Here is a 21,933-nt window from a genome sequence, read left to right as displayed (position 1 = left end):
GTTTCCACACCCACCCACCCACCCACTCTTCCATCCAGGCAAGCAAGAATCACGATCAGAGTTCAAGGACACATTCCAGCCAAGCAAAAACAGTCGAGTGTGTAAAGCACAGCAAGTGTGGGTCCTGAAGGCCAGACAGAGATGTCCCCCAGCCCCGAGATTCCCCATCCCTCTTTTATACCCACGGTCAGATTGTCCACTGTCTCCCACACCTATTGAGACACAGAATGATTCTTAAACTCCATAATCAATAGCGCACAGTTGCTGGCAAACAAAATTTCTGTTTCTAGCAAAGCAAGAGTTGCCAGCAAGGGTGACCCTGACAGTGGCTAAAGAAACATTGCAAAGTTAGATATATGTGTTCTTTTCCTTTTAGACTCTACAAAGAATTTGCAGGAGAAATGGGCTTTGATGAGTTCCATTTATACTTAAGGCCCGTGTACTTTGAATTTGCAACTCACAAAGAGAAAGCAGACCAGCCCTCACCAATATTTGTTACTTCTCTTCTAGAGCATCATGACAGTAGTGTGGATAGGTAAACCAGAGCTTTATGGGTATTGTGGCACATTTTCCTCGTCTTTCGATCAGTCCCAAAAGCAACATATCTAGGTCCAAATGATGTGGAAATAGAACAGCGATTCTTTCTTAAAACTTTCCAAATTGATCTTCTTTCTAAGCATTGTCATAAAATGTGACTGGAGCTTTTGTTGTTTTAATTCACCCTTTTGAAGATTAGTATTTTAAAAATAAAAAGCTAGTATAATTTCACAAAAGAAAAGTGCATATAAGGAGTGAAATCAAATCCCCCCTCACCGCCGCCACCGCCAAATTCAATGCAGCTCATCTATTTCAGGGTTTCTGAGGCACCAGTGTTTATTAACACAAACTGCTGAAGGTTTATTCCATGAAAGAGACCATAGCTGCCATTCTTCTCTGGTAGTATTTCTTAGAGGCTGGGATGTGGATACTCCATAAACATACAGTTATATTGGGGGCCAAGTATTCTCATTTATAGTTAAGGTCTGATTAACTTTGCCCAGTTAATCATCCAGCCCTCAGTTGTATCATAACTCTCTCAATCTACTCTGCATATTTCTCCTGTATTCTCAATAGGCCCAGCCCTCCTAGATTTGCAAAATTGCAATGACTCTATGTCCCCTGGCTTCTATACAGGGGTGGTGGGGTGGTAGAAGAGTACTGTAATTAAACAAATGGCTTTTGCATTTATTTGTAACCAGTCTCCCATATGAAATTAAAACCAATCACAAACTAGCAGAATGTCTGATTTAGCACAAGTGCATTTCAGAAATTTTCTGTGACTTTCAGAAACAGATTTCTTTAAATCTATACAAAGAAATATGTCACACATCTCCAATGTTTCCCTTGTGAGACAGTCGACCCCTTTATTTATTTTAAATATATACTGCTTTTATGTTGGCCAGCATTTGGAAATGTGTCTGATTTTTTTTGTCTGTTTGTTTAATTTATATCCTGGCCTTACTTCCAAAGAAGCCCACTTTGCAGTGCTATCATTGGAGACAGGGGCTTAGATCCTAACTAAGCTTCTGCTGGCAGGAACATCCCATGAGTGAAGTTCTGTTTACAGGACACTCCAACTTTCACTGACCCCTTCTCCTTTGCTCTTTGAAAATCGACTCTGTAGGTGCTGGAAGACTCTCTGAAGAAGCATGACAGCCCTTCGGTTCACAGAAGGGTAGTTAGGATCCAAGTCATGTTCTGTAGATAAGATTAAAAATATTTGTAATAAAAAATGTGAATAAGAAGCAAGCACAGCGCTTTCCCTTTTCATTTATTTACATATCTACGTTAATGAATGCTTGCATATTAGTTTGTGTAATTTAGAAATATTTACCTCTTGCAGATATATTCCATCCAGCTTAATGTTAAACATCCATGATATTGACAATCAAATTGGAAAATTTAGCTTTCGTACAAGAGAAAGCATTCTTCAGGTGACTGAATTATTTCCCCCCAGTAATTCTCAATACTGTACAACCACAATGAATACATTTTATTCCTTCCCTTCCTATAAATTTTCTTTTGTCTTGCTCCAGAAGGTATTTGAGAACCAGCAGTGTTCTGGGTTGTCATTTTTAATATAACTGTACCCTGACTAACTCAGTCACTGTAAATCAGGTAAGGGGGATCTACACTGTGCGTAAATTACATTGTAGATGCACCATTTCTAAGTTGAAGTACCTAATTATAGCTATTCAACAATTTTTTAAAAAATTAAAGGAACACAATGAAAGATATTTCAACGTTCCTTTCTGTTTTCCTGGACTTTCCTTCTCATGATTCACCTGGGAATGCACCTGATCTGCAATAGTATGGGGAGAAAATAAGTATAAAATATGTATTGAAACAGACATTTAAAAGGCGAAGCTACCTCTTCTTCAACATTTCCTCCAAATATTCTGATTAACATTGCTACTTTATTTCATATTCAACTCCATGTGGCATCCAATTTTACTATCTGGGGCTGTGAACGCACTATACATTTAAAGTCCATTTTCATTCCCATTAAAGAATCCTGGCAACTGTGGTTTACCCTTCACAAAGCTATACAGTTCTCAGCATCTTTCGCTACCTTCAGCTCCCAGTATATACAGTATACTGTATATGCAACCTTATATTGCACTTAATCATGGTTCTAGATCTATGCAGAATAAAATCCTGTATCTGAATGCAAGTGAAAAGATTTAAATGAGTCTTAAGGATAAGTACATCTATATCAAGAGAAAACTGTGCAACTTCATGTTACGGTTATTATATGAGTCCTAATAGTTTTTATCTTAATTCTTCAGCTGTTACTGAAGTCCCATGGACTAGAAAATCTTCAGATTGCTCTTGCCTGCCAAGTCACTCATAAAAACACACTGCTTGTTGCTGTTCAACAAGCTGCATTTTGCCCCATGATGCAGCCCTCGCGGACGCTGGATATGAAGGTTTGCATTTTCTCCCTCTCTCCAACTATACATGGAATGCAGTTGTGTAACTTTTTCTTACTTTTTGAAATGAAAGTCACCCACCAGAGGCTACAGTTGGAAGGTGAGCAGGGAAGGTATATGTAACCCTTCCCCTATAGGCTACTACATTCCTCAGAATCGTCCTGTCATGTTGTCAAGATCCAAGTTTGGGGCAAGTACTCTTTGGGGAGAATCCAAGCAGAGATTTAAATCACACAATATGCAGCAAAGTAAAGCATGGAAGTATAGGCCATTAGGCCTTTAAAACATGTCTTTCCAAGTGAGTTCCCAAAATAGTACCCTATTCACCCAGCATAGGAAAAGACCATACAATTGTTTACGTACGAGCTCTCTAAAGGTCAGGTTCATGTGCTTTTCCATGCATCAGTTAGAAATGTTGCACGGGCAGTAAAACTTAGTTTATTTCCAAATGGTGAAAGGTCCTAAATTATTGGTATAAGAATTTAAGAATGGCTTGTGAGAGCCATGCAGTCTGAGCTGGAGCAACTAGCTCAAACCTCTTTACACGTTGAGTTTCTCAGGTAGACGGAGGAACAAAGACTTGATTACCTAGTTCCTCCCAAGGTGAACTACTCATGGCAGGATAGCTTACTCTATGGTCTTAACCCCTTAATGCATTAACTAGACCAGCAATTTGGTTATATGAGGCGGTTTATCCCACAACAAGAACCATTAGGTAATGGATTATCTGCATTAGGTAATGGGCAGTGGTGTAGATCTATATAAAAGGAAATGTGTGTCTTTAATGTTTCAGGAAGGAGGTCTAAGTCTGAGGAGTCAGAGCAGTTCAGCAAGTAGAAATTCAATGGTTGGAACTGAAACAGAAGGCCAGCTTCTGGCCACAGCACCATTGGTTTTACATTCCATTCGACATTTTGCAGCAGGACGCAGCATTTTTAAAAGGTAGGTTGATAGTATAATGGGCTGCAGGGTGTTTTCCATGTATGTACACACGCATGTTTCAATGCACACGGCTCTTTCTTTCATTCTCACCCTGAGGCTACAGTTCTAAGCGTTTTTACTAGGATGCAAGAACCACTGATATCTTCATGTTCCTGCCTCTTCCAGCACTTTCAAAGACCGCCATTCCCATAGCTTATGGCATGCACGTATATCCATTGACATGATCCCACAGTGTTGCAGTTTGGCTCAAACCATACAAGTATTCATTTACAATCTCATGGATATTTTTACCAGCTTTTTTTGCTCACCCCTTTCTGGCTGGGCAAGGAATGGATGAGAAATTAATTTATTTTATGTCCTGCCATTCCTCAAAGGACCTCTATAATACTGTACTGGGGACACCCTACATGATAGGTCCTGCTCATACTGTTGGAATATGTATACACCTTCAGCTACAGAGGTGGTGTTGGATCACATTATGGGAAATAAGTGTTTTATTGTTAGAAAGAAGCCACAGCTGACAGATAGTATTTGCAAAGTCACTATATTTACAATAAGCATGGATTCCTTAGTTAAAGTCAGTCTATTTAATCATGGCATAAATACTAAATGTTTATAAAGTGTAGATATGAGGTAAATATTAGTAGTTCAACTATGTAGTTTGCCTATTAACAGGAAAATGTCAGTATTTCTATCTTCAGGATAACATTATTGCTCATTCTCCAGGCCTCGAGAAGCTTTTGTCTCAATTCAGTTGGAGAAACAGGGTCCACGGGACATGATGCTGAACACATTCATTCAAAAGAAAGAAATCCTGGGGACTAGAATGCAAAATCCTGTAAGTGTGCCAGGAAATCATCTCGGAATTTACTTACATTTTGTTGTATGTGTTTTCAGACTAACGCTTAGTGAACCTTTTGGCTTCAGAATCAGTGCACTCCCAAATGTTTGGGAGTTGTTTAAAAAACACACACAATATTAGAAGCTCAACTGGAGTGTATTGTGGAAACTCAGCCTAATATAAACCAGCTTTGGCACAAAAAAGGTGGAAGCAGCTAGTAAGGGATGCGAAAAAAGAATTTGAGGACCACATTGCTAAATACATCAAAAACAACAATAAGTTATTTAAATACATTACAGGGAGGTGGCTGGATGACAAGGAAGTCAAAGATGTGCTAAAGGAGGATTAGGAGATTGCGGAAAAGCTGACTGAATTATTTGCAACTGAAAATATAGGGAACATTCTAGTGCTTGAACTAATGTTTGAAAAGGGGAGTCTGAGAAACTGAGGCAGATAGTGGGGATGAGAGATGAATTTATAGGCTTGAAAAAGGACAATCACACACATCAATAGGATGGAGCAACTTCCCTATGAAGAGAGGTTGCTGTATTTGACTTTTTGAATACACAACTTTCCACTGATGTGTGTCTTTGTAAGATAATATATATACATAATTATGTAAAACTGGAAATCTTATGTAAAAAAACAAATGGTATAATTTGTTGCAGGAGGAAGTTGAAAAAATCAAAAGAGAAGTTATTGTTGAATACTGCCATAAGTAAGTACACAAAATCTATAGAGCATATCTCCACCAAAGGCTAGCGGAGCTTGTTTGTATGAATGTATGTAAAAAGTTTATTTTCCTATTTTCACTGCAGGCCAATGCTATAGTATATTGGTACGATGTGGACATTTCAATAATGGGGAGATGAAGCCAAACAGTCTGTCCTTAGATCAGCTAGAAAATAGAAGAGAGTAATGTCCAAGCCTATAAGTAAAAAACAAAAAGCCTGCCAAAATGTAACAAAGCAAAACACAAACAACATAAATAATACTAAAATAATTTCAACAGGGCAAGTTGGAAAGTAAAAGCAATCTAGTTATGCTTCAGGCACTTTCTGTAAATAAACTGCCTATATAAGAACAATTGTAATCTGGGTCACAGCAGTTGTTAGACTGTCCATTATGTTCTGGGAAGGGGGAAGAGAGAGAGGAAGGGAGGGAGGGAGAGTGAAGGTGAGTAGCGGTTATCAAGATAGGCAATCCTGAATAAAGAGTAGTAGGGCCTGATTCCTCAGGAGCAAAGGTGTTTTCACCTGGGAAATCAATTTTGGATCTTGTAATATTGCTAGAAACAAATTGTGACCCCTGATGCTACATGAATTTTATGTGACTCACCTGAGGGAACACAAGAAGCCTGTAGTTGGATTGGATACTGATTGCAACAGCCTAAACAGTAAATGCAACCTATTTCCAATTGTGTAAATGTAAGAATCACACAACTGATTTGTATGGAACAATGGAAAATATTTAAAGATGTCTGCATTCAAATGAGTGCTACCATTTATTCTTCACTAACGTTGAAAATACAACGTATTTTACACAACACATTTTGTCAATTCATGAGCAACAGAGCCCTAAGAAATTACAAGGTTTATTATGTGCTAATATTTATAATTTAGATATGTCCTTTACATTTCAGTGAAAGAAAACAATAAAGCAGGGAAACTGGTTCTTCAGATATGAGCACTATAGTGTTTTGCTAATGCTAAACTTTGGTACCATTTTAGGATGAACCATCGTATATCACAATACTCTCTTCGAAGTCAGATTATTGCTTATTACAACAGTTTAAAATCTATGCTAGATGATTTCCCCAGCGTGAGAGACAAATACTTCATGATTGGGTTACCGCAAGAGAAGAAAGAAAAACAAGAATTAAAAGAAAAGCCTGAAGATGATCCCAGGTATGTAAATACTCTGAGCTGCTTGTTTATAGAGTTCCATATCATGTTGTTTTGCTAATTGGGGACAGTGGGATTACTGCTGCTAGCCAATAGTTTCTTTCTTTCTGGCTATTAGATAGATATAATCCCATCAGAGAAAAAAGCAGAGTATAAATAAATTAACAACAACCCTGTGAGGTAGGTTAGGTGGAGAGACAGTGACAGGCCCAAGGTTACTGGTAAGCTTCATGGCAGAATGGGAATTTTAACCTGGCCTCCCCAATTCTAGTTCAGCATTCTAATCACTACACCTGTTTGGAAAGGTCAAAGGATATGATAGTAAGCTTATAAACAGAGGGAGAATCATGCGAATAAAGCCTAAAAGTGTTATCTTCAAAGTGGGATTAGAAGCCCACCTCCCATCCCCTGTTGGACGGAGAGGTAGCTTAGGAGGCTGCTATTTGGTTTGCTTGTTTTATCATATTTTCCTTTAGAAACTTGGAGCATCTTGTGGGGCCTTCTGCTGTCTCTCGTCTAATCACTTTATCAATTCCACACCACCTCAGTTTCCACACAGCTGAGCCTATTTTTGCCACTGTTGTGTTGTCGGCCGCTTGGGAGAAATTTGTGTGAAAAGGCACCACTTAATGTAGTAATTATAAAATTATGACTATATAGGTTATATTTCTTGTTTTTATATATGCATGTACCACATGCAGCAAACGAGAAACAACTGTATAGCTATTGCGCAAAAATACCTGTTGAGTGCCACAGAACATTGTGATGTGATTGTGCAAGTAATTCACTTTCCTCCCGTAACAACTCAGGTCATTCCAGACACGGCCTCGTGGTTTGCTGTCCACAGATGGACGGTCGTTCTTGAATCTGTGGTTCATCCCTCACCCTTCTGAAATCCTATCTGTGTTTAAAATGCTACCAGAGAAGGTTTGTACGCTATAGTCCTGAAGATAACTCTTGTCAGTCAAACTGTATAGATCATGGTGGTCCAACATGCTGCCCTTGATTCCGTTTTTGGTGGCCCCCTAGCAACATTTGGCGCCCCTCCCAGTCCTTGTACTGCCTTCCCAAGCTGGATAAGCGAGGCACTTTTGATTTGGGAAGGAGGTTGAGGGCTCTGACAGGGTCCTTTCCAAAGCCTCGTTGGCACTTTTTGAGCATGGGGAAGAAGGTGGGAGGGCTCTAGGACCCTGCCAGAGCCTTGTGCTGCACTTAGCCAACTTTGAGAAGGCAGTAAATTTTGGCCTTGCTCCCCGTCTGTTCACACAACAAGGCAGTGTGCAAGTACTCCTGTGGCCCACTTGGTATGAAAGGTTGGGCTGCCCTGGTTTAGATTAACCTGGAACTGGTTTCTTTTGTTATGTTGCCATATTGTGCTGCTGTTGAAATATTATTAGGCGCTGGATCCAGAGGAAAGTGTGCTATAGGGGCTTTAGAAGCTATCATGGATTCTGCCGAATAGGCTGGACTAGGGAATATGGGAGGATTTCTGAAAACTGGGAGGAGGACATTTCCATGAATGGGGCGTTCCATTCGCAGAAGAACCTCCCTCCCTATTCTCCAGTCCCTTGCACCACAACCTTTACTCCCGAAGCAGCCAACAATTAAAATCCACACGAAGATAAGAGGCTGCATGAGTCGCAGAGTCACAGGGTTGCAGTGGCAGAGGAGACTTGCCCAGAATCTAGCAGAAGCACCCTGTATGAACAGAGTTGCATGCAGTTTGGGCCCATCCCCCCACCCTTGCAGTGTCCTGTGTAGCCTTTGGATTCAACCCAATGTAATTAGGAGTGTGTGGTTAGGCAAAGATTGGTCTCTTCTGCCCATGGCAATTAGTAAAACACTTGGTAAAACAATTCAAGTTCTCTCCAGTGGCAGAGAGGATTCCAGGGGGGAATGGGTGGTCACCAGCTGTCTAGCAGCCATGGTGGAGACTGCCTTCTGAACTCCATCAGCTGCCTGAGGCATGGGTAACAGTTGTAAGAGGGAGGAACTTAAGACCTTAAAACTGAAAACCCCACTCAGTTCTTGAATATTACATGTTCTATTGCTATATGATGAGATACAAGGGAGGGAGGCAGCTACAAAATTAACCCCTAAGCAAAAACTGATCTGGTCCTCTCCAATGGTAATCCCCAAATCTACCACCTCAAGTGGACTGCCTCTTTTGTCTAATGGCAGAACTAACCTTGAATGAAATAAATATAGAAAGCCTATGGGATATTAGTAATATTTTCTGGAACGGATTTTGAACTGCTAGTAAAGGTCCAATCTAGAGACTCACTTGAGGTGTTTTCAGATGAGGCCTCAAAATTGCCAATGGGTTGCTGGCAACCATTTCTTTTAACTTATTGGATTTCCCCCAGAAGTAGGGGGGGAATGATTAAATGGGGGTGGGGGCAAGCTGGTGTTTTGATGTTGATGTGGTGTGATGCTACAGTGCATGAGAAGCACTGGTCCAGGCCCATGCAGAGCTTGTCTAAGGCCCAGGGCAAGAGTCTTGAGTTATAAACTCAAACAAAAAAAGCACCTGATCCCTGGTGGGTTGCCCCATGCCAGCTTAGCCCTGTGAGGCCCAGGGCAGGTGTACCTGGCTGCCCCCCTCCCCTGTGTGGGCCTGCACTGATCCCACAATTAACACCCATTAGATTGCAAATAGCAGCTGCTGCTTTCAATTTGTGATTGCTAAATGGCTATGACTTGTGTTTAATTTTTGAAAGATTTTTCTCCCTGTATTTCCTTCTCTTTTCCATAGACTGGCTTCAAAGCCCTGAGGCAGACACTGCAAATTGTTGCAGCTTTTCACGACATTATTTCCTACATTTTCAGCTTTGCACAGCTAGGAAATGCAACAGGCTGCCTTGATTATGTGTGCCCTCCTGACCATCTCACTGCAGAATGGGGAGGGACTGAATGGATCGGTTAGTAACAGATGTTCTTCTTTGAAACAGATAATGAATGTAAGGGGAAGTTTGAAATGCGCTGTTCAAAGGAATACTATGGGTATAGATGCCGTAAATCAGAAACTGCACGTTTATGCTTAACATCTGTGATTTTCATTGTGTGTGTGTACACACACACACACACACACACACACACACAATTTCAAATTAAGAGTTTCTGGTTTGGGAAATATTTCCTCAAACCATATTGGCTGGTGATCCAGTCATGTATGGGTCTTCCTGAGTTTTCCTGGGGCTGGGGGGTGGGGTTCTTTCCCTCACACATTTGACACAGTTCAAGTTAAAGATTTCTGTTTTTTTGTGGTAAATATTCTTATTTGATTGTCTTTGATTCTCTACGAGATTGTAATCTGATATCAGTGAGATTTACTGCTGAGTGAAACATCTTCAGCTGAATTGTCAGATGTTCTAAAGAAGGACATCCAGTTCATTGAAACAAAAGATGGGCAGGGAGGCATTTTCTGGGCCCATATTTAAACTACAAACACCTGTACAGCCCTAATTTAATGAAAATCTACTATACATTTGCCATTATGTATTCTGTTGAATCTTGTTCACAAACCAAATTATTCAATCAAATAATGTTTTAACTGTCTGCTGAAATGGTTATATTGTATGGCTTGCTGGTAGCTGAGACTCATAAGCTGGCTTTTGTCACGGTTTTCTCTAGAATGGAACATGGTTGTGTTTTACCAATTCTTAGGTTATGCCTGACTGTGTATGTCCATCCATGCCCATGAGTGGATGTATGCATGCATGTTCAGACTTATGATCTTTGTACATGTTTGCACTAGGGTGTGACATACATGCTGCAGATGTTTTATTGTGTGTGGTGCTTTCAAGAAGTAAGGAGCAAAGTAATGTTTGTATAAGAAACTCGGCAACTTTCTCTGCAGTGGTTAAAAATAGATTGTGTGTGCATTCTGATCCTATCCTTGGCTGTGATTACAAGGGCTGAGCCAGTTTGCCTCCTTGAATTTATTGCCATCCTTGGGACTGTAGGGACCGAGCTCCTGTTGTTCCAAAGCCACCATTGCCTCCCATAGGTTTCAGCTTGGACTGAAATTAAATGGGTAGAAGCATTGGATGTAAGAATGAAATAAATAAGGCAAATAAATGCCAGGATATTTTATTTATGACTGCTGTTGGGATTCTAGGAATTGAGCTCCAAGACCTGCAGAAAAAAATAGACAATCTTCATAGTCCCTCGGATCCAAAGAAAGTGGCCCAGATGCTGGGCATGCACAGAGAAGTTACACTTCTGCAATTTGAGGCAGCAGTTAGACATTCTGTGCGGTAAGAGATTAGCATAGTTCAAAAATAAGGATGTTGATTCAAGTTGGGGGATATGTCAAAAGGGAAGGATCTGGCAGGTGTTTTCTTTAAGGCTGAAACTACACATTATGAGAAGTTGTATATCACTTTCCCCTGCCTCTTTAAATTTCTTTTAACCAAAAGCTGTCATATGAAGCTGTGGATTTAAATAGAGGAGGGGAAATGCACAGAGGCTGCCTATTCCCCCCCCCCACCCCCACCCCCGGCCATTTGCCCCACTCAAAAGTAGCTCCCTGCTGTTTTCCCATTTATTTGAGAAAACATATAAGTACCACTATCTTTTTCCCTGCCAGCTAAAAAGCAGCTGGGGGCAGGAGCAAATTTTTTGAGGACAAAAATGGCAGTGAAAAAGAGTTACGCAACCTGTCCTTCATTTAAATTTGCAGTTTCTTGAGTTTGCTTTTAGTTGTCTTTTTTATATATATTAGCTGGGGAAAGTTGCACATGATTGTGTGTTTGTGTGTTTCAGCCTGTGATCCCAAAACTTATAATAGCAGCGCCACCTGCATTCTTACACCTGTTGTTTTGCTTTTATTGGAAACCTTTCCGAAAAACGAATTCTAAAAATAGCAGGTTTCGGTATTGTGCACCAAAGCCAACTTTAAAATTTCTGATCATGGGAGGTGTACATCTAGCAATATTTTAAACACTGATTGATCTTAAGAAGATATATAATAAAGATATTTAAATGAAATTAATGTTATCTTTGTTCATTTCCATGAGTTGCAAAAAGCTGTTGCATTTCTGTGTTTTTGTAGAACCCTATGCTGTAATGCATAGATTTAAGGTAGTTGGTCATTCAGATTATTTAATCTGCACATCAGCCAATAGGAAGGTTTAGACTAATATAGCAGCCTTCACTAACCAGGTCCCCTCTAGAAGTTTTGGACTACAGTTGCCATCTGTCTCAGCCAGCATGTCCATCTCTGAAGGGAGAACTTGCACATCTACCCTGTGGTGAGATGTGTGTGAATTCCAAATGCACATAAGATAGGAGCCGGAGTAAACTCTCAACAGTGAGAGAGTGCAGTGGGTTTGCTTTGCTTTCTCCATCTTGAATAATAGAGTTGGGAGGAACCCTGAGATTCATCTGGGGGTTGGGAGAGTTCTTGAATTCTACCACAAATCCTACATTGATTGCTATTGCTCAGGGGCATATTTACACAAGAGGCGTAGGAATAATGGGAGTCATAGTTCTATGAGGAATAGGTCTCAAGCAGAGAATTATCAGCATCCATTCCTGATCTCAGATTTCCTGATTTCCAGGATTTGGGGGAAGAAAACCATAACAGTTAAACTGGCCTAAAACCTCTCTTCAGGGCTTCTCACTAAAGGGCAAATCTCATGTCACTTTCAAGCGAAGTACATCGTCATGCTAATTTTCTAAATTATGGATGTATGGAGCAGTTGGAAAATAAGTACATGTTAAAATCAGACCTTTTAAAGAACAACATTGATTAATAAATAGGAAATAATTTTATTGTATTTGCTTTTATAATGTTTTTTTTTCTTCTGGTAACCCTCCAGAGAAGCATTTTTATCATCTGGAAATGTTTCTGCCTATCAGAGCATTATGGATCACATTTACCATGGGTTGCCTCCCATAAGTAACACCATTGTTGGAAGTGCCTTTGCTTCCCAGCTCCGGCTTCCACAGCCACTGGATCCACATGGCCACAGAGTGAGTAAAATAGTCTTCCAAAGATTCCTCTTCCTTAACTCTTTCCTTCTCATTTGTACCATTGTTAGCTGTGCAATCAGCACAAGGCTATATGTATGTGTCTCTTTGCTGAAAAAACCAAGATGTCTCCTTGGGGTATTTTCTCAAAGTACAAAAGCTTTCATCACAACAGTCTCCAGGTTTTTTTAGCCGTTTCTCTTTTTGCCAATCCACCAGCAGTGGCATAACTGATGTCAAAATTTGAGCCTTTTGAGTCTCTTGCATCCTAAACTGGTATCTTGGGTCTAACTATATTAATGATATAATTAGCAATCATATTGTGGGCTTAAAAAAATTACGGTAAATACCAGGTGCATAGAGGGTGGGAGGGCAGAGAATGTCATCACTTTCATCGCAGCCTATAGGGAGAGGGCTTTAAGTCGTCCCTCCCCAACTGCAATTTCAGTAAAAATTCACCTTCCCTGCACATGGCAGCTAGCATTATTAGGAAAATACATCTTGTTTATGTCAATGCAAGTTTTATCCTAATACTATTTGCTGTGGGGGGGGGGGGATTTGAGAAAGGCTTAAGCCTCCTATGTATTGCTATGCATATAACATTTTTCCTCCTCCAGCTTTTCTCTGATCTGGTATTTAGAGTTGCATCCAAGTTACAGTGGTACCTCAGGTTACAGACGCCTCGGGTTACAGACTCCACTAACCCAGGAGTAATACCTCGGGTTAAGAACTTTACCTCAGAATGAGAACAGAAATTGTGTGCCGGCGGCATGGCAGCAACGGGAGGCCCCATTAGCTAAAGTGGTACCTCAGGTTAAGAACGGTTTCAGGTTAAGAACGCACCTCCAGAACGAATTAAGTTCTTAATCAGAGGTACCACTGTGTTTTGATTAGCACAAGAACTTCCACCTGTAAACATTGAGCAGCTGTTGGGTAGTTACATCTTCCCACAGGGGTCTTGTTTTGTACCTGGCTTGATTTCAAGCTGAACTGTAACGGATAAAAGGAAAGAATGGGGGCATGATTTGGTGAAGTTGGGTAGCCTTACTGCCTCTTTCTGCCTAGCAGAGAAAGGTGCATACTGTTAGTGAAACTGCATTTTAGGATATTTGGTTTATATGTGCTTGTAGTTTAATATTACATTTTAAAGTTGCAACTCTTTGTTTTTAGGCACTGTTGTTGTTCCCATGGAGAACATTCCTAGCAAGCACAGGTCCATTTCCTGTTATTATCAGCAACCTAGACCCCATAAACTATAATATGCAGGTATGGTACTCTTATTACCTCTAAGGTGCATATTAAATTCAACTGGGGCTGCCATCCCTACTCACCAACCCAACTTAGAATTGTTTTTATGTGCAGTTGTCCTTAAACAATTTTATATATGTATCCTTAATATATGTCATTATATTGAAAATTGCTTTGAGGTGCCTCATCACGGGAAGCGATTAATTCATAAATAAATAAATAAAGTATTTTGCAAGTAAAAATTGACTGACTGACACCTTTCTAGCTATGTCTGTGTGGACTGAACGATGAGGATCGAAAAGTAGTCCATGGGGAGCTGGTCGAGATGCAGCTTGCAATGGAGGATGTACTCTGGAGTAATTATGAGGGTCTGAATGGTCATGGAGAACAGAGAACATCTTTTGGAAAGGTAAATTAGAGACAGCAACTCACTGACATCTGGCACCATCTTTTCATGAACAGTTCATTTTAACTAATGTGGTTTTTATTCCTCTTTTGTAAAAAGATCTAGTCAAGTTTCAAGTTAAACAAAATCACATGGTTGCAGCGCTTGCTGGAATGTAGCATGTCAGAAAATATTATATGGGATCTTACATTAGAATTGTGTACTACTGTATATATGAATAAAACTTCTTCATGCAAACTGGCAAACGTGTGTTTGGCAGAAGTGACTTACACAAGTGGCACAGTAGATGACTGAGTCAATCAGAATGCTAACAAATGTGGTGTACAGTTTTGTATCTCTTGAGGTTCTTCTCTTTCTCAACGTGAGTAGTGTGAAGTGATGCAGCTTTTGTGTCTAAAACATCTGCTCTGCTACATTTTCTCTGCCTGCAACACTGGCAACACTAGTTAGCACTGTAATGCAGCCCTGCCCTGTGCCAGCCTGTCACTGCACAGTTACTTGGTCTCTCTAACCCTCCCTCACATATATGCAGAGAAGTCCAATCTCCCTTCAATTCACTTAGTGTGGAATGGTTTTTGTGTAGGAGAAGCAGAAAGGATAGCTTCCGGCCCTTCTGCCGGCCCTTCTGAGGGCATGGCTGTCTTGTGAGTGGCTGATCAAAAGCCACCTGTCAATCAGAGCACACCTGGGTCAAGAGATGACTGTAACCAACAGACCTTTGTTCTCCATACTCCATCTGACTTTCAGTGCCGCTACATCATGTGTGAGGAGACCAGAAGCAGCTACAGCAGGATAGATACAACTGAACTAAAATTGTTTTCTTAATTTTCTTAAAAGCACCATTCTGCCGCTTCTCTTTGTCATCCTAACTTTTATTCTTAATTAACTTATTAATATTGACTGTTCAGTTTGTGTATGCATTTCTGCCAGGCTCAATTATTTCTTTCTCTTGTGCCTAGACCATTTGGCTTCATGCTTCACATGCATTTATAAGTGGGATTTGACAGAAAAACAAGCTACCTTGGGCTCTGGTGAGAGACCAGGAAGCTGGGTGCTTTCTCTCTGTTTCTCCTCATATAAATATTTACCTTGGACCCTCAGGTTTCATATTCCCCACCCCCAGATTGGATGGCATGTAAGGAAAGTGGTAGGCATCTACTTAAGAGTCCCTAGCATGGCTAGCCTATCCAGACTGGCAGTCATGGCAGGAAGAGAGAGTAAGAGTCTTCCCTGCTATTATAAATGTATTCTGGCTTTAAGCTTCTGTGTCTGACGCTTTCCCCACAATGATTTTAGCAGAATTTGGCAATGACAACTGAAGCAAGTGGAAAGATTTCAAAAGCACTGTTGGAGCTGCCTGATTCAGTGGCTTCAAGTTCCTTGCAGAAATCTTACCTGATACTGTGGAAGCAACTGGAAATTTTAAAAGCAGAATGGGGGAGGCTTAAATTAAAAGTTGATGATATCAACACAGTTCCTCTATACAAGCAATTTGCTGAACAATACGGGTAAGTTCCATTTCTATGTAATAGATTTTGGAGTGAAGGTTAATCATCAACAGTGCAGACAACAAAGTAAAGAAAAAAACAGTACTCAGTGCTTTTTTGTTTTCCTGGGTTTTTCTTGCTCTTTTATTATAAATTTGATTTCATTTTCAACAGTTAAAACTAGATTACTAGGATACACGGCATTTCAAAATCTTGTCTATAAAAAAAGCAGGGTGGGATGGAAAGGAAAATAAAGTGGGAAAGGGCTTTCTTTTCCTTGGCTTTCTCCACTGCAACCAGAAACCAACCGCAGAGTATTTAATAAGGCACAAGGATGCAGGAACCTGCCCCACCCACCCTGCCCATGGTACATTATGATGACTAAGTTACCGTATAATGTGATTCATAAGGAAAACATTTTACTTGTATTCCAGTCATCCTGACAACAAGCTTATGAGTGGCGAGAGAATGACTTTCTTGCTTGCAATCAGCCAGTTAGAAATGTGATCTATGAGGCTTGTGGTCTCATACACAGTGTAGATGATGAGTTGCAGGTTTCCTGATGGTTGGTGAGGAACAAAGGACCATTTTATCAGTCCAGTTAGATCCTATCTCATACTTGCCAGGTAAATCTTTTAACTCCTTTAGGGAAATTTCAAGGAGATGGGATCAGGGAAGTGGCTCTTTTGACAATGTATCACTAGGATTTCTTGATTTTCCTGCCAAACAGGATTCAATTAGGTGCTTTTTGAGTGATTAGGAAAAAGAACATGCCTTATTCTGGAGGCATAATGGAGTCAGAAGTTCAGATTTTGCCACATGGAATTCGCCTTCTTCACAGTTGCCACACATTGGATCAACATATGACCCCCAGATTTCATTGTTTATCATTCACCAACCCTTCAGACCTCATGAGCAACACGTTGATGTGAAATTAAGAAACTTTTTTTGCTGCAGTTTTAATCACTTTACACTTGCACTGCCCATTTACCCAGTTTGGAGAGATTCTTCACAATCCTTTTCTGTTCTAACACCCTTGGGGGGGAAAATGGTATTATCATCAAAACTGGCTGCCTCAATCACAATGAGTCTAAATCCTTTATGAACAAGTTTAAAGGCACATAGAAAATTGTAATATTGAGGGCATGCTAGAAACCAATGCAAAATAAATGGAAAACATTAAACAAGAGAAATTAAGCATGTACAATGTCTGTATCTGCATTTTTCTAGTACTGAAGTTCTGTATCCTGCTATGAGAAGCATGGCTATACATATGGGTATAGAAGATGAACTTGAAGGATTTGGATTGACATATCACTCTATTCTGCCCCCTAAAGACGCTTCGGAAACTGAGATAAAAACACACCAGGTAAAATATAGCTAATGGGCAAGCAGAATACAAAAAGAGCATGATTTTATACTTTTAAAAATTGTAGTAAAATATAGTTTCTGTGGTACATTAGAATCCCATACATTAGCATCCTTCCCAGCAGCTTAAGATAGTACAAATGCTGTGAGTTGACTGTCCATATTTTACTTGTTGCAAACAAATCCTTAACATGACTATGCTCCCTGCATAATGGCTGACTAAGCCTCCACCACCCTCCACACACACACATCCGCCCTTATCTTACACACACAGGTAGCCTGAATAGTGTCTTCAGGCAGAAGAAGTTACCTTAATAGTTTTCTTCAAGCAGAAGTTTTGTATCTGGCTCTGAAGCTGTTTGGAAAGTTTGTAGAGGCATATACGATAGTGGCTTGTGCTCCTGGCAAATGGTTCAGATAATCTTAGACAACATGGCCCACCAAACCAAATGCCGCTCAGCAGGTGTTTGTTGGAAACATGCTTATATCAAATAAAACTATTGCTCCAGCCATTGCTTACACAGTATTGTTTACACAGCCTGGCAGTGACTCTGCCTCTGAGCTGAAATGTTTGGTGACTTGCTTGGGGCTTGATCACTGTCCTGTTTTTCCTGTCCCCACCAAGCAGCAAAAAAGCAGGAAGTTTATAAAGTCCTTAATACATTCATCAGGTCAAAAGGCCTGAGTCAACCTTTTTGACAGGTCAGTCCTCAGCTCACAGTACCTCTGGCATTGCTCCTGATGCTCTCTGACAATAACTATCAAAATATTGTTTGTATAAAAATGTACTTTTCCTAGGTTTATGGTTTTTTTAAGCTGTCAGGCTGTCACTTGATTAAAGGAATCTGGCAATTAATCAAATTAATTTTCATAGTTTAATCAATTAAATACACATAAATAAGTCATTGTTTTGAAGAAAAAGCATACTGTTTTAATATAGTGCATGCAAATGTTGTACCACTGTAGATGTGCGCTTTCCTATTACTTGAGAGCGCAGGGAGACTGCCTCTTCCAAGACAGACCTGCAGTCTCATTAGTACTATCATTTTAAAAACAATTCACTTTAAAATAGGTGTTGTCTATTTAATTCAGATCCCATTTTAGTCTATTTTAAAATACATTAAAGTGATTGATTTAAAATTTTATCCCATTGATCAATTAAAGATTGTAGGCCTTAAAAATGATTAAAGCGGCTGCTGCCCTATTTAGAGTTTGGCCATTTTAGGAAGTCTAAAGTGACCATATACTTTCTGAAGAAACACGGCTTCTGAATAGTTAAATGAAGATATAGTTAAAAGCAAGCTAGTTTGTTCTGCTTTTTTATCCTAGCTGCAAAAACTCTTGGAAAGTCTAGAAATACATATGATCCGTGATGTACAAAAGAAAGTTAACAAAGAAATAACGCTGGTTATATCTGAAAAAACAAGAGAAGAAAGAAACCTCTCTACAGGTAACAACTGAACCCATCTTGCATCTAGCTTCTACTCCAAGTTCTGTTTTGATGGGGGGGGGGAGTGAGAAACAACACCCAGTAGTTGCTTGTGTACACACCACAGTCACTATGTCAGCACCACCCTGAATTTCTCCATATTTCATCTGTCTTTGGTGGTTAGACATGATTTACATAATACTTTCTTCAAAGCGTCGCAACTAAGGAGTCATGGAGAAAGTTGCCACACTAAAAAACACCAAAGCTGGTCACTTGGAGATACTTTCTTCAAACAGCAAGTGTAAAGAGGCCTCTGCATATATTCAGCAGCCCACATTTGTGTTGTGTTAAGCCAGAGGTAACCAACACTGTGTCCTCCAGACATTGTTTCATGTCCTCCTCATTCCACTTTTATCAGCATGTGGGATACATCACTCTTGCTGCACCTTCAGGTTTTCTTTTCCCTTACAGAACTGTGGGACTTGTGCTCTGTCAAAGAGCATGGCGTACGTCTATAATAATGATAATGATAATGATTATGATAACATCATTAGTCACATTCAGGCACCCTTTGTCTGCCTGCAATTATGATCTTCTGTGCTCCTGCACATTTGGTTTTTTATATTAAAAAAAAGTAGCAGAGTAGGACTTGTGCTCCATCAAAAAGCCTGTCACATCGCAAGATACGCAGTGTTAGTCATACTCAAGGTAGACTGAGGCTTCCATGTTTTATTACTCTGAAGATTGAAGAAAAAGACACACACACCCCAAAACAAAAACTTGTTCTTTCAGAGCTCTGGAAACATCATGGCATGCAAGAAATCTTCTCTGTCACAAGGCCAGAAATTGTTGAATCATTTGTACAGAAGCTAATGGAAAATCACCAAGAAACTGATGCAGAGGTACATAAATTGTTTTTCTTTTCCAGTGATTGAAATCTCGTGGGGCAAAATAACTGCATAATTTAGGTTTTTCTTGGTGAAATATGTGCTGTGCTACAGGCATTTTCTGCTAGAGATAAGCACTGTCAGTCATATCTACTGAGAGGAGACCCATTGAAATCAGTGGACTTAAGTTAGTTGTCACTATGATTTAGTCAGATACCATCCAATGAGTCTGTTCAAGCATGTTCTCCAATTTTCATATTCCAAATTATTTTGCTGGATCCAGGGCACACACTTTCCTGGAAATGCTGTTTTTACATCCTCCATGGGCACAAGCTGTGTTTATCCCATGGTTAAGGGGAAAGATCTCTTGCATATTTTTTAATTTAAATATTTCACCATCTAGCCTAAGAATATACATTTTAGAGCTGGGCAGAAATTATTAAACCTGGCTACTGAATCAAATAAATTATCCATCTAGCCTAGGAGTAGCCAAAATGGTGTCCTCCAGTTGCTGTTCGAATGCAGTTCCCATCAGGCCCTGTCAGCATGGCCACTAGCCAATGGTTAGGCATGATGGGAGTTGTGGTCCGGCAACATCTGGGGCATTGCATTGGCTACCCCTGATCCAGTTGATCCTGATTGTTGGAAGGTACTGAGGATCATTTTGGAGGTTTAGGCTATCCTATGCATCATACCAGAAATCTTCAAGCAGAAATTCTGGTGACAGGACCTTGGATGTATGTGCTCTGGCACCAGTGAACAATGGAGGAACCACTGGAAGTGAATAGATTTATCTGTGTGACCATCAGAAAAACCTGACAGTTTCATTTTTTGTTTTCCCCTCAGATAACCTTTCCGAAAGACCACTTACAAAAATGCTTCACTGCTCTGGGTTGTGATGTCATGGCCAGAGAACGCAGCAACTTTGAGACCTACTCCATGTTTTATGAAAATTTACTCCATCAGCAACATCAGCTCCTCTATCAAAAAGAACAAGTATTCTCATACTGTTGATTGTGGTGGAAGAGGGGTCATGTGCTGCATTGATTGCTCGGCCAAACAAGTAAAAAAAAAAAGTTGACAGTGGCTGTTGATGGAGAAACCAAATGAAAAATGCTTTTTCATTCTCTTTCAGGAAATGCATGTTGTAGAAGACAAGCGAGGAAATGCTGAGCTGGGTCTTAGTCAGGTTAGTGGCAGTAGTTTTATTGTTTTTATTCAGGTAACCTTAGGAATATCGGTCAGGGTCTGGCATCTTAATCCCCCCGTCACTTATTTTTGAGAAAACGAGTTATAGCATAGCATTTTTCTCACCTTTTGCTAGGTAGCAGAGCTGAGTCATGAGATGATTATGGAAATGATGGCTCTGAGAGCTAGAATTGCTGATCTCCAAGGAGAAGCCCATGGCCTCAGAGATAAGATCAGAAAAGAAGTGCAAGAAGATTATGAAGCATTGGTGCAAAACATATTTATGATCTGTCTGCAACTAAAAGTAGGTACAAAAGTAAGACTTAATTGGATACAGCCCATGACTTGGATTATATTGGAAATCACAAAGGCCATTTCCTTTGGATTCTTGTCCATAGATTTATATTCTAAGAAAGTTGTGTTTGTTATAGTGGCATTGTTTCTTGTCTTGGTTTGTAAGTCTATGGATATACAAAGCCAGGACTCCAGGCTATAGCCAGCCTCCTCTGCAACATCTGCCTGCTGGTTGTGTGAATGTGATACCTAGAAGCAGTAGCCTCATGACCTTTTCAGCATTTCTTTGGTGCAGGTTTCTTTTGTGGAGTAACCTGTTAGTTATTGCAATATATCTGGATATTTTTTCTTGAATGGAGCACTTCCATTGCAGAAGAATCACCTTATTTCAGAAATAAATCATTTTATTACTGGAAAAATAATAATTATATTTTAAGGAAATCTTATGGAATTGCTTGCCTTCCTTTAAATTCATGTACATTAAATGGCATATGCAGTTTATGGCTTCTTGTTGTGGTTGCAGGGAAGGGTGGATGAATATCGTCTAAGCATGAGCCAACGCATGTTTGAGATCATCAGTGAGGTGAGAAGAGAAGGAGTGGACAAAATGATTGACTTGAAGAAAAAGTACGGCTCCACAAAAGATAACAAGACACTCAAAGAACATTTGGCTCAGGTAAGTTGATGTGTGAGAAATGTGGTTTTAAAGAATGTTTTCTAGAAAAGGAGTTCATAAGCCCAATTAAAATGCCCAGTGCCAAAAGAACTTGGAAGAGCATGTTCTTGCTGTTGTGGAGACACTCCTCCCATAGGAACCATTTGGGGCGCAAAGGCCCCAGGGTCAGGCACTCATCAGGTGATCTTTCTGAGCTGAGACAAGGGCTGGCATCTGCAAGGAACAGAGTGAACACAGTAGAAGGATGTACCTCATTGGTGGAATGTTGTTCACCTACTGATATGCCCTACAGGCAAGCTGCCCGCTTTAATTGAA

The 21,933-nt window shown here is 40.1% G+C and overlaps 1 protein-coding gene across 5 annotated transcripts in view; it reads left to right on the top strand.

Moving 5' to 3' along the window:
* Positions 1-21,933, top strand: part of LOC309366602 (uncharacterized protein) — a 59,048-nt gene that overhangs the window by 28,779 nt on the left and 8,336 nt on the right. For 4 of the 5 annotated variants that reach the window (XM_081905288.1, XM_081905287.1, XM_081905285.1 and 1 more), the window contains exons 22-42: positions 377-535; positions 1,883-1,973; positions 2,829-2,969; positions 3,766-3,914; positions 4,641-4,752; positions 5,424-5,473; positions 6,486-6,662; positions 7,469-7,586; positions 9,415-9,580; positions 10,780-10,918; positions 12,485-12,638; positions 13,806-13,901; positions 14,149-14,292; positions 15,586-15,797; positions 17,007-17,145; positions 18,474-18,594; positions 19,366-19,475; positions 20,307-20,456; positions 20,596-20,649; positions 20,785-20,952; positions 21,466-21,618. In XM_081905288.1, coding sequence (XP_081761414.1) covers positions 377-535; positions 1,883-1,973; positions 2,829-2,969; positions 3,766-3,914; positions 4,641-4,752; positions 5,424-5,473; positions 6,486-6,662; positions 7,469-7,586; positions 9,415-9,580; positions 10,780-10,918; positions 12,485-12,638; positions 13,806-13,901; positions 14,149-14,292; positions 15,586-15,797; positions 17,007-17,145; positions 18,474-18,594; positions 19,366-19,475; positions 20,307-20,456; positions 20,596-20,649; positions 20,785-20,952; positions 21,466-21,618 — 2,803 coding nt within the window. The remainder of the gene's footprint in view (positions 1-376; positions 536-1,882; positions 1,974-2,828; positions 2,970-3,765; positions 3,915-4,640; positions 4,753-5,423; positions 5,474-6,485; positions 6,663-7,468; positions 7,587-9,414; positions 9,581-10,779; positions 10,919-12,484; positions 12,639-13,805; positions 13,902-14,148; positions 14,293-15,585; positions 15,798-17,006; positions 17,146-18,473; positions 18,595-19,365; positions 19,476-20,306; positions 20,457-20,595; positions 20,650-20,784; positions 20,953-21,465; positions 21,619-21,933) is intronic. The other variant, XM_081905286.1, reaches the window with a different exon arrangement.

This window comes from Podarcis melisellensis (genome assembly GCF_964234715.1).
Source record: "Podarcis melisellensis genome assembly, chromosome: 3".
NCBI lineage: Eukaryota > Metazoa > Chordata > Lepidosauria > Squamata > Lacertidae > Podarcis > Podarcis melisellensis.
This window is presented reverse-complemented; position numbering and strand designations above follow the sequence as displayed.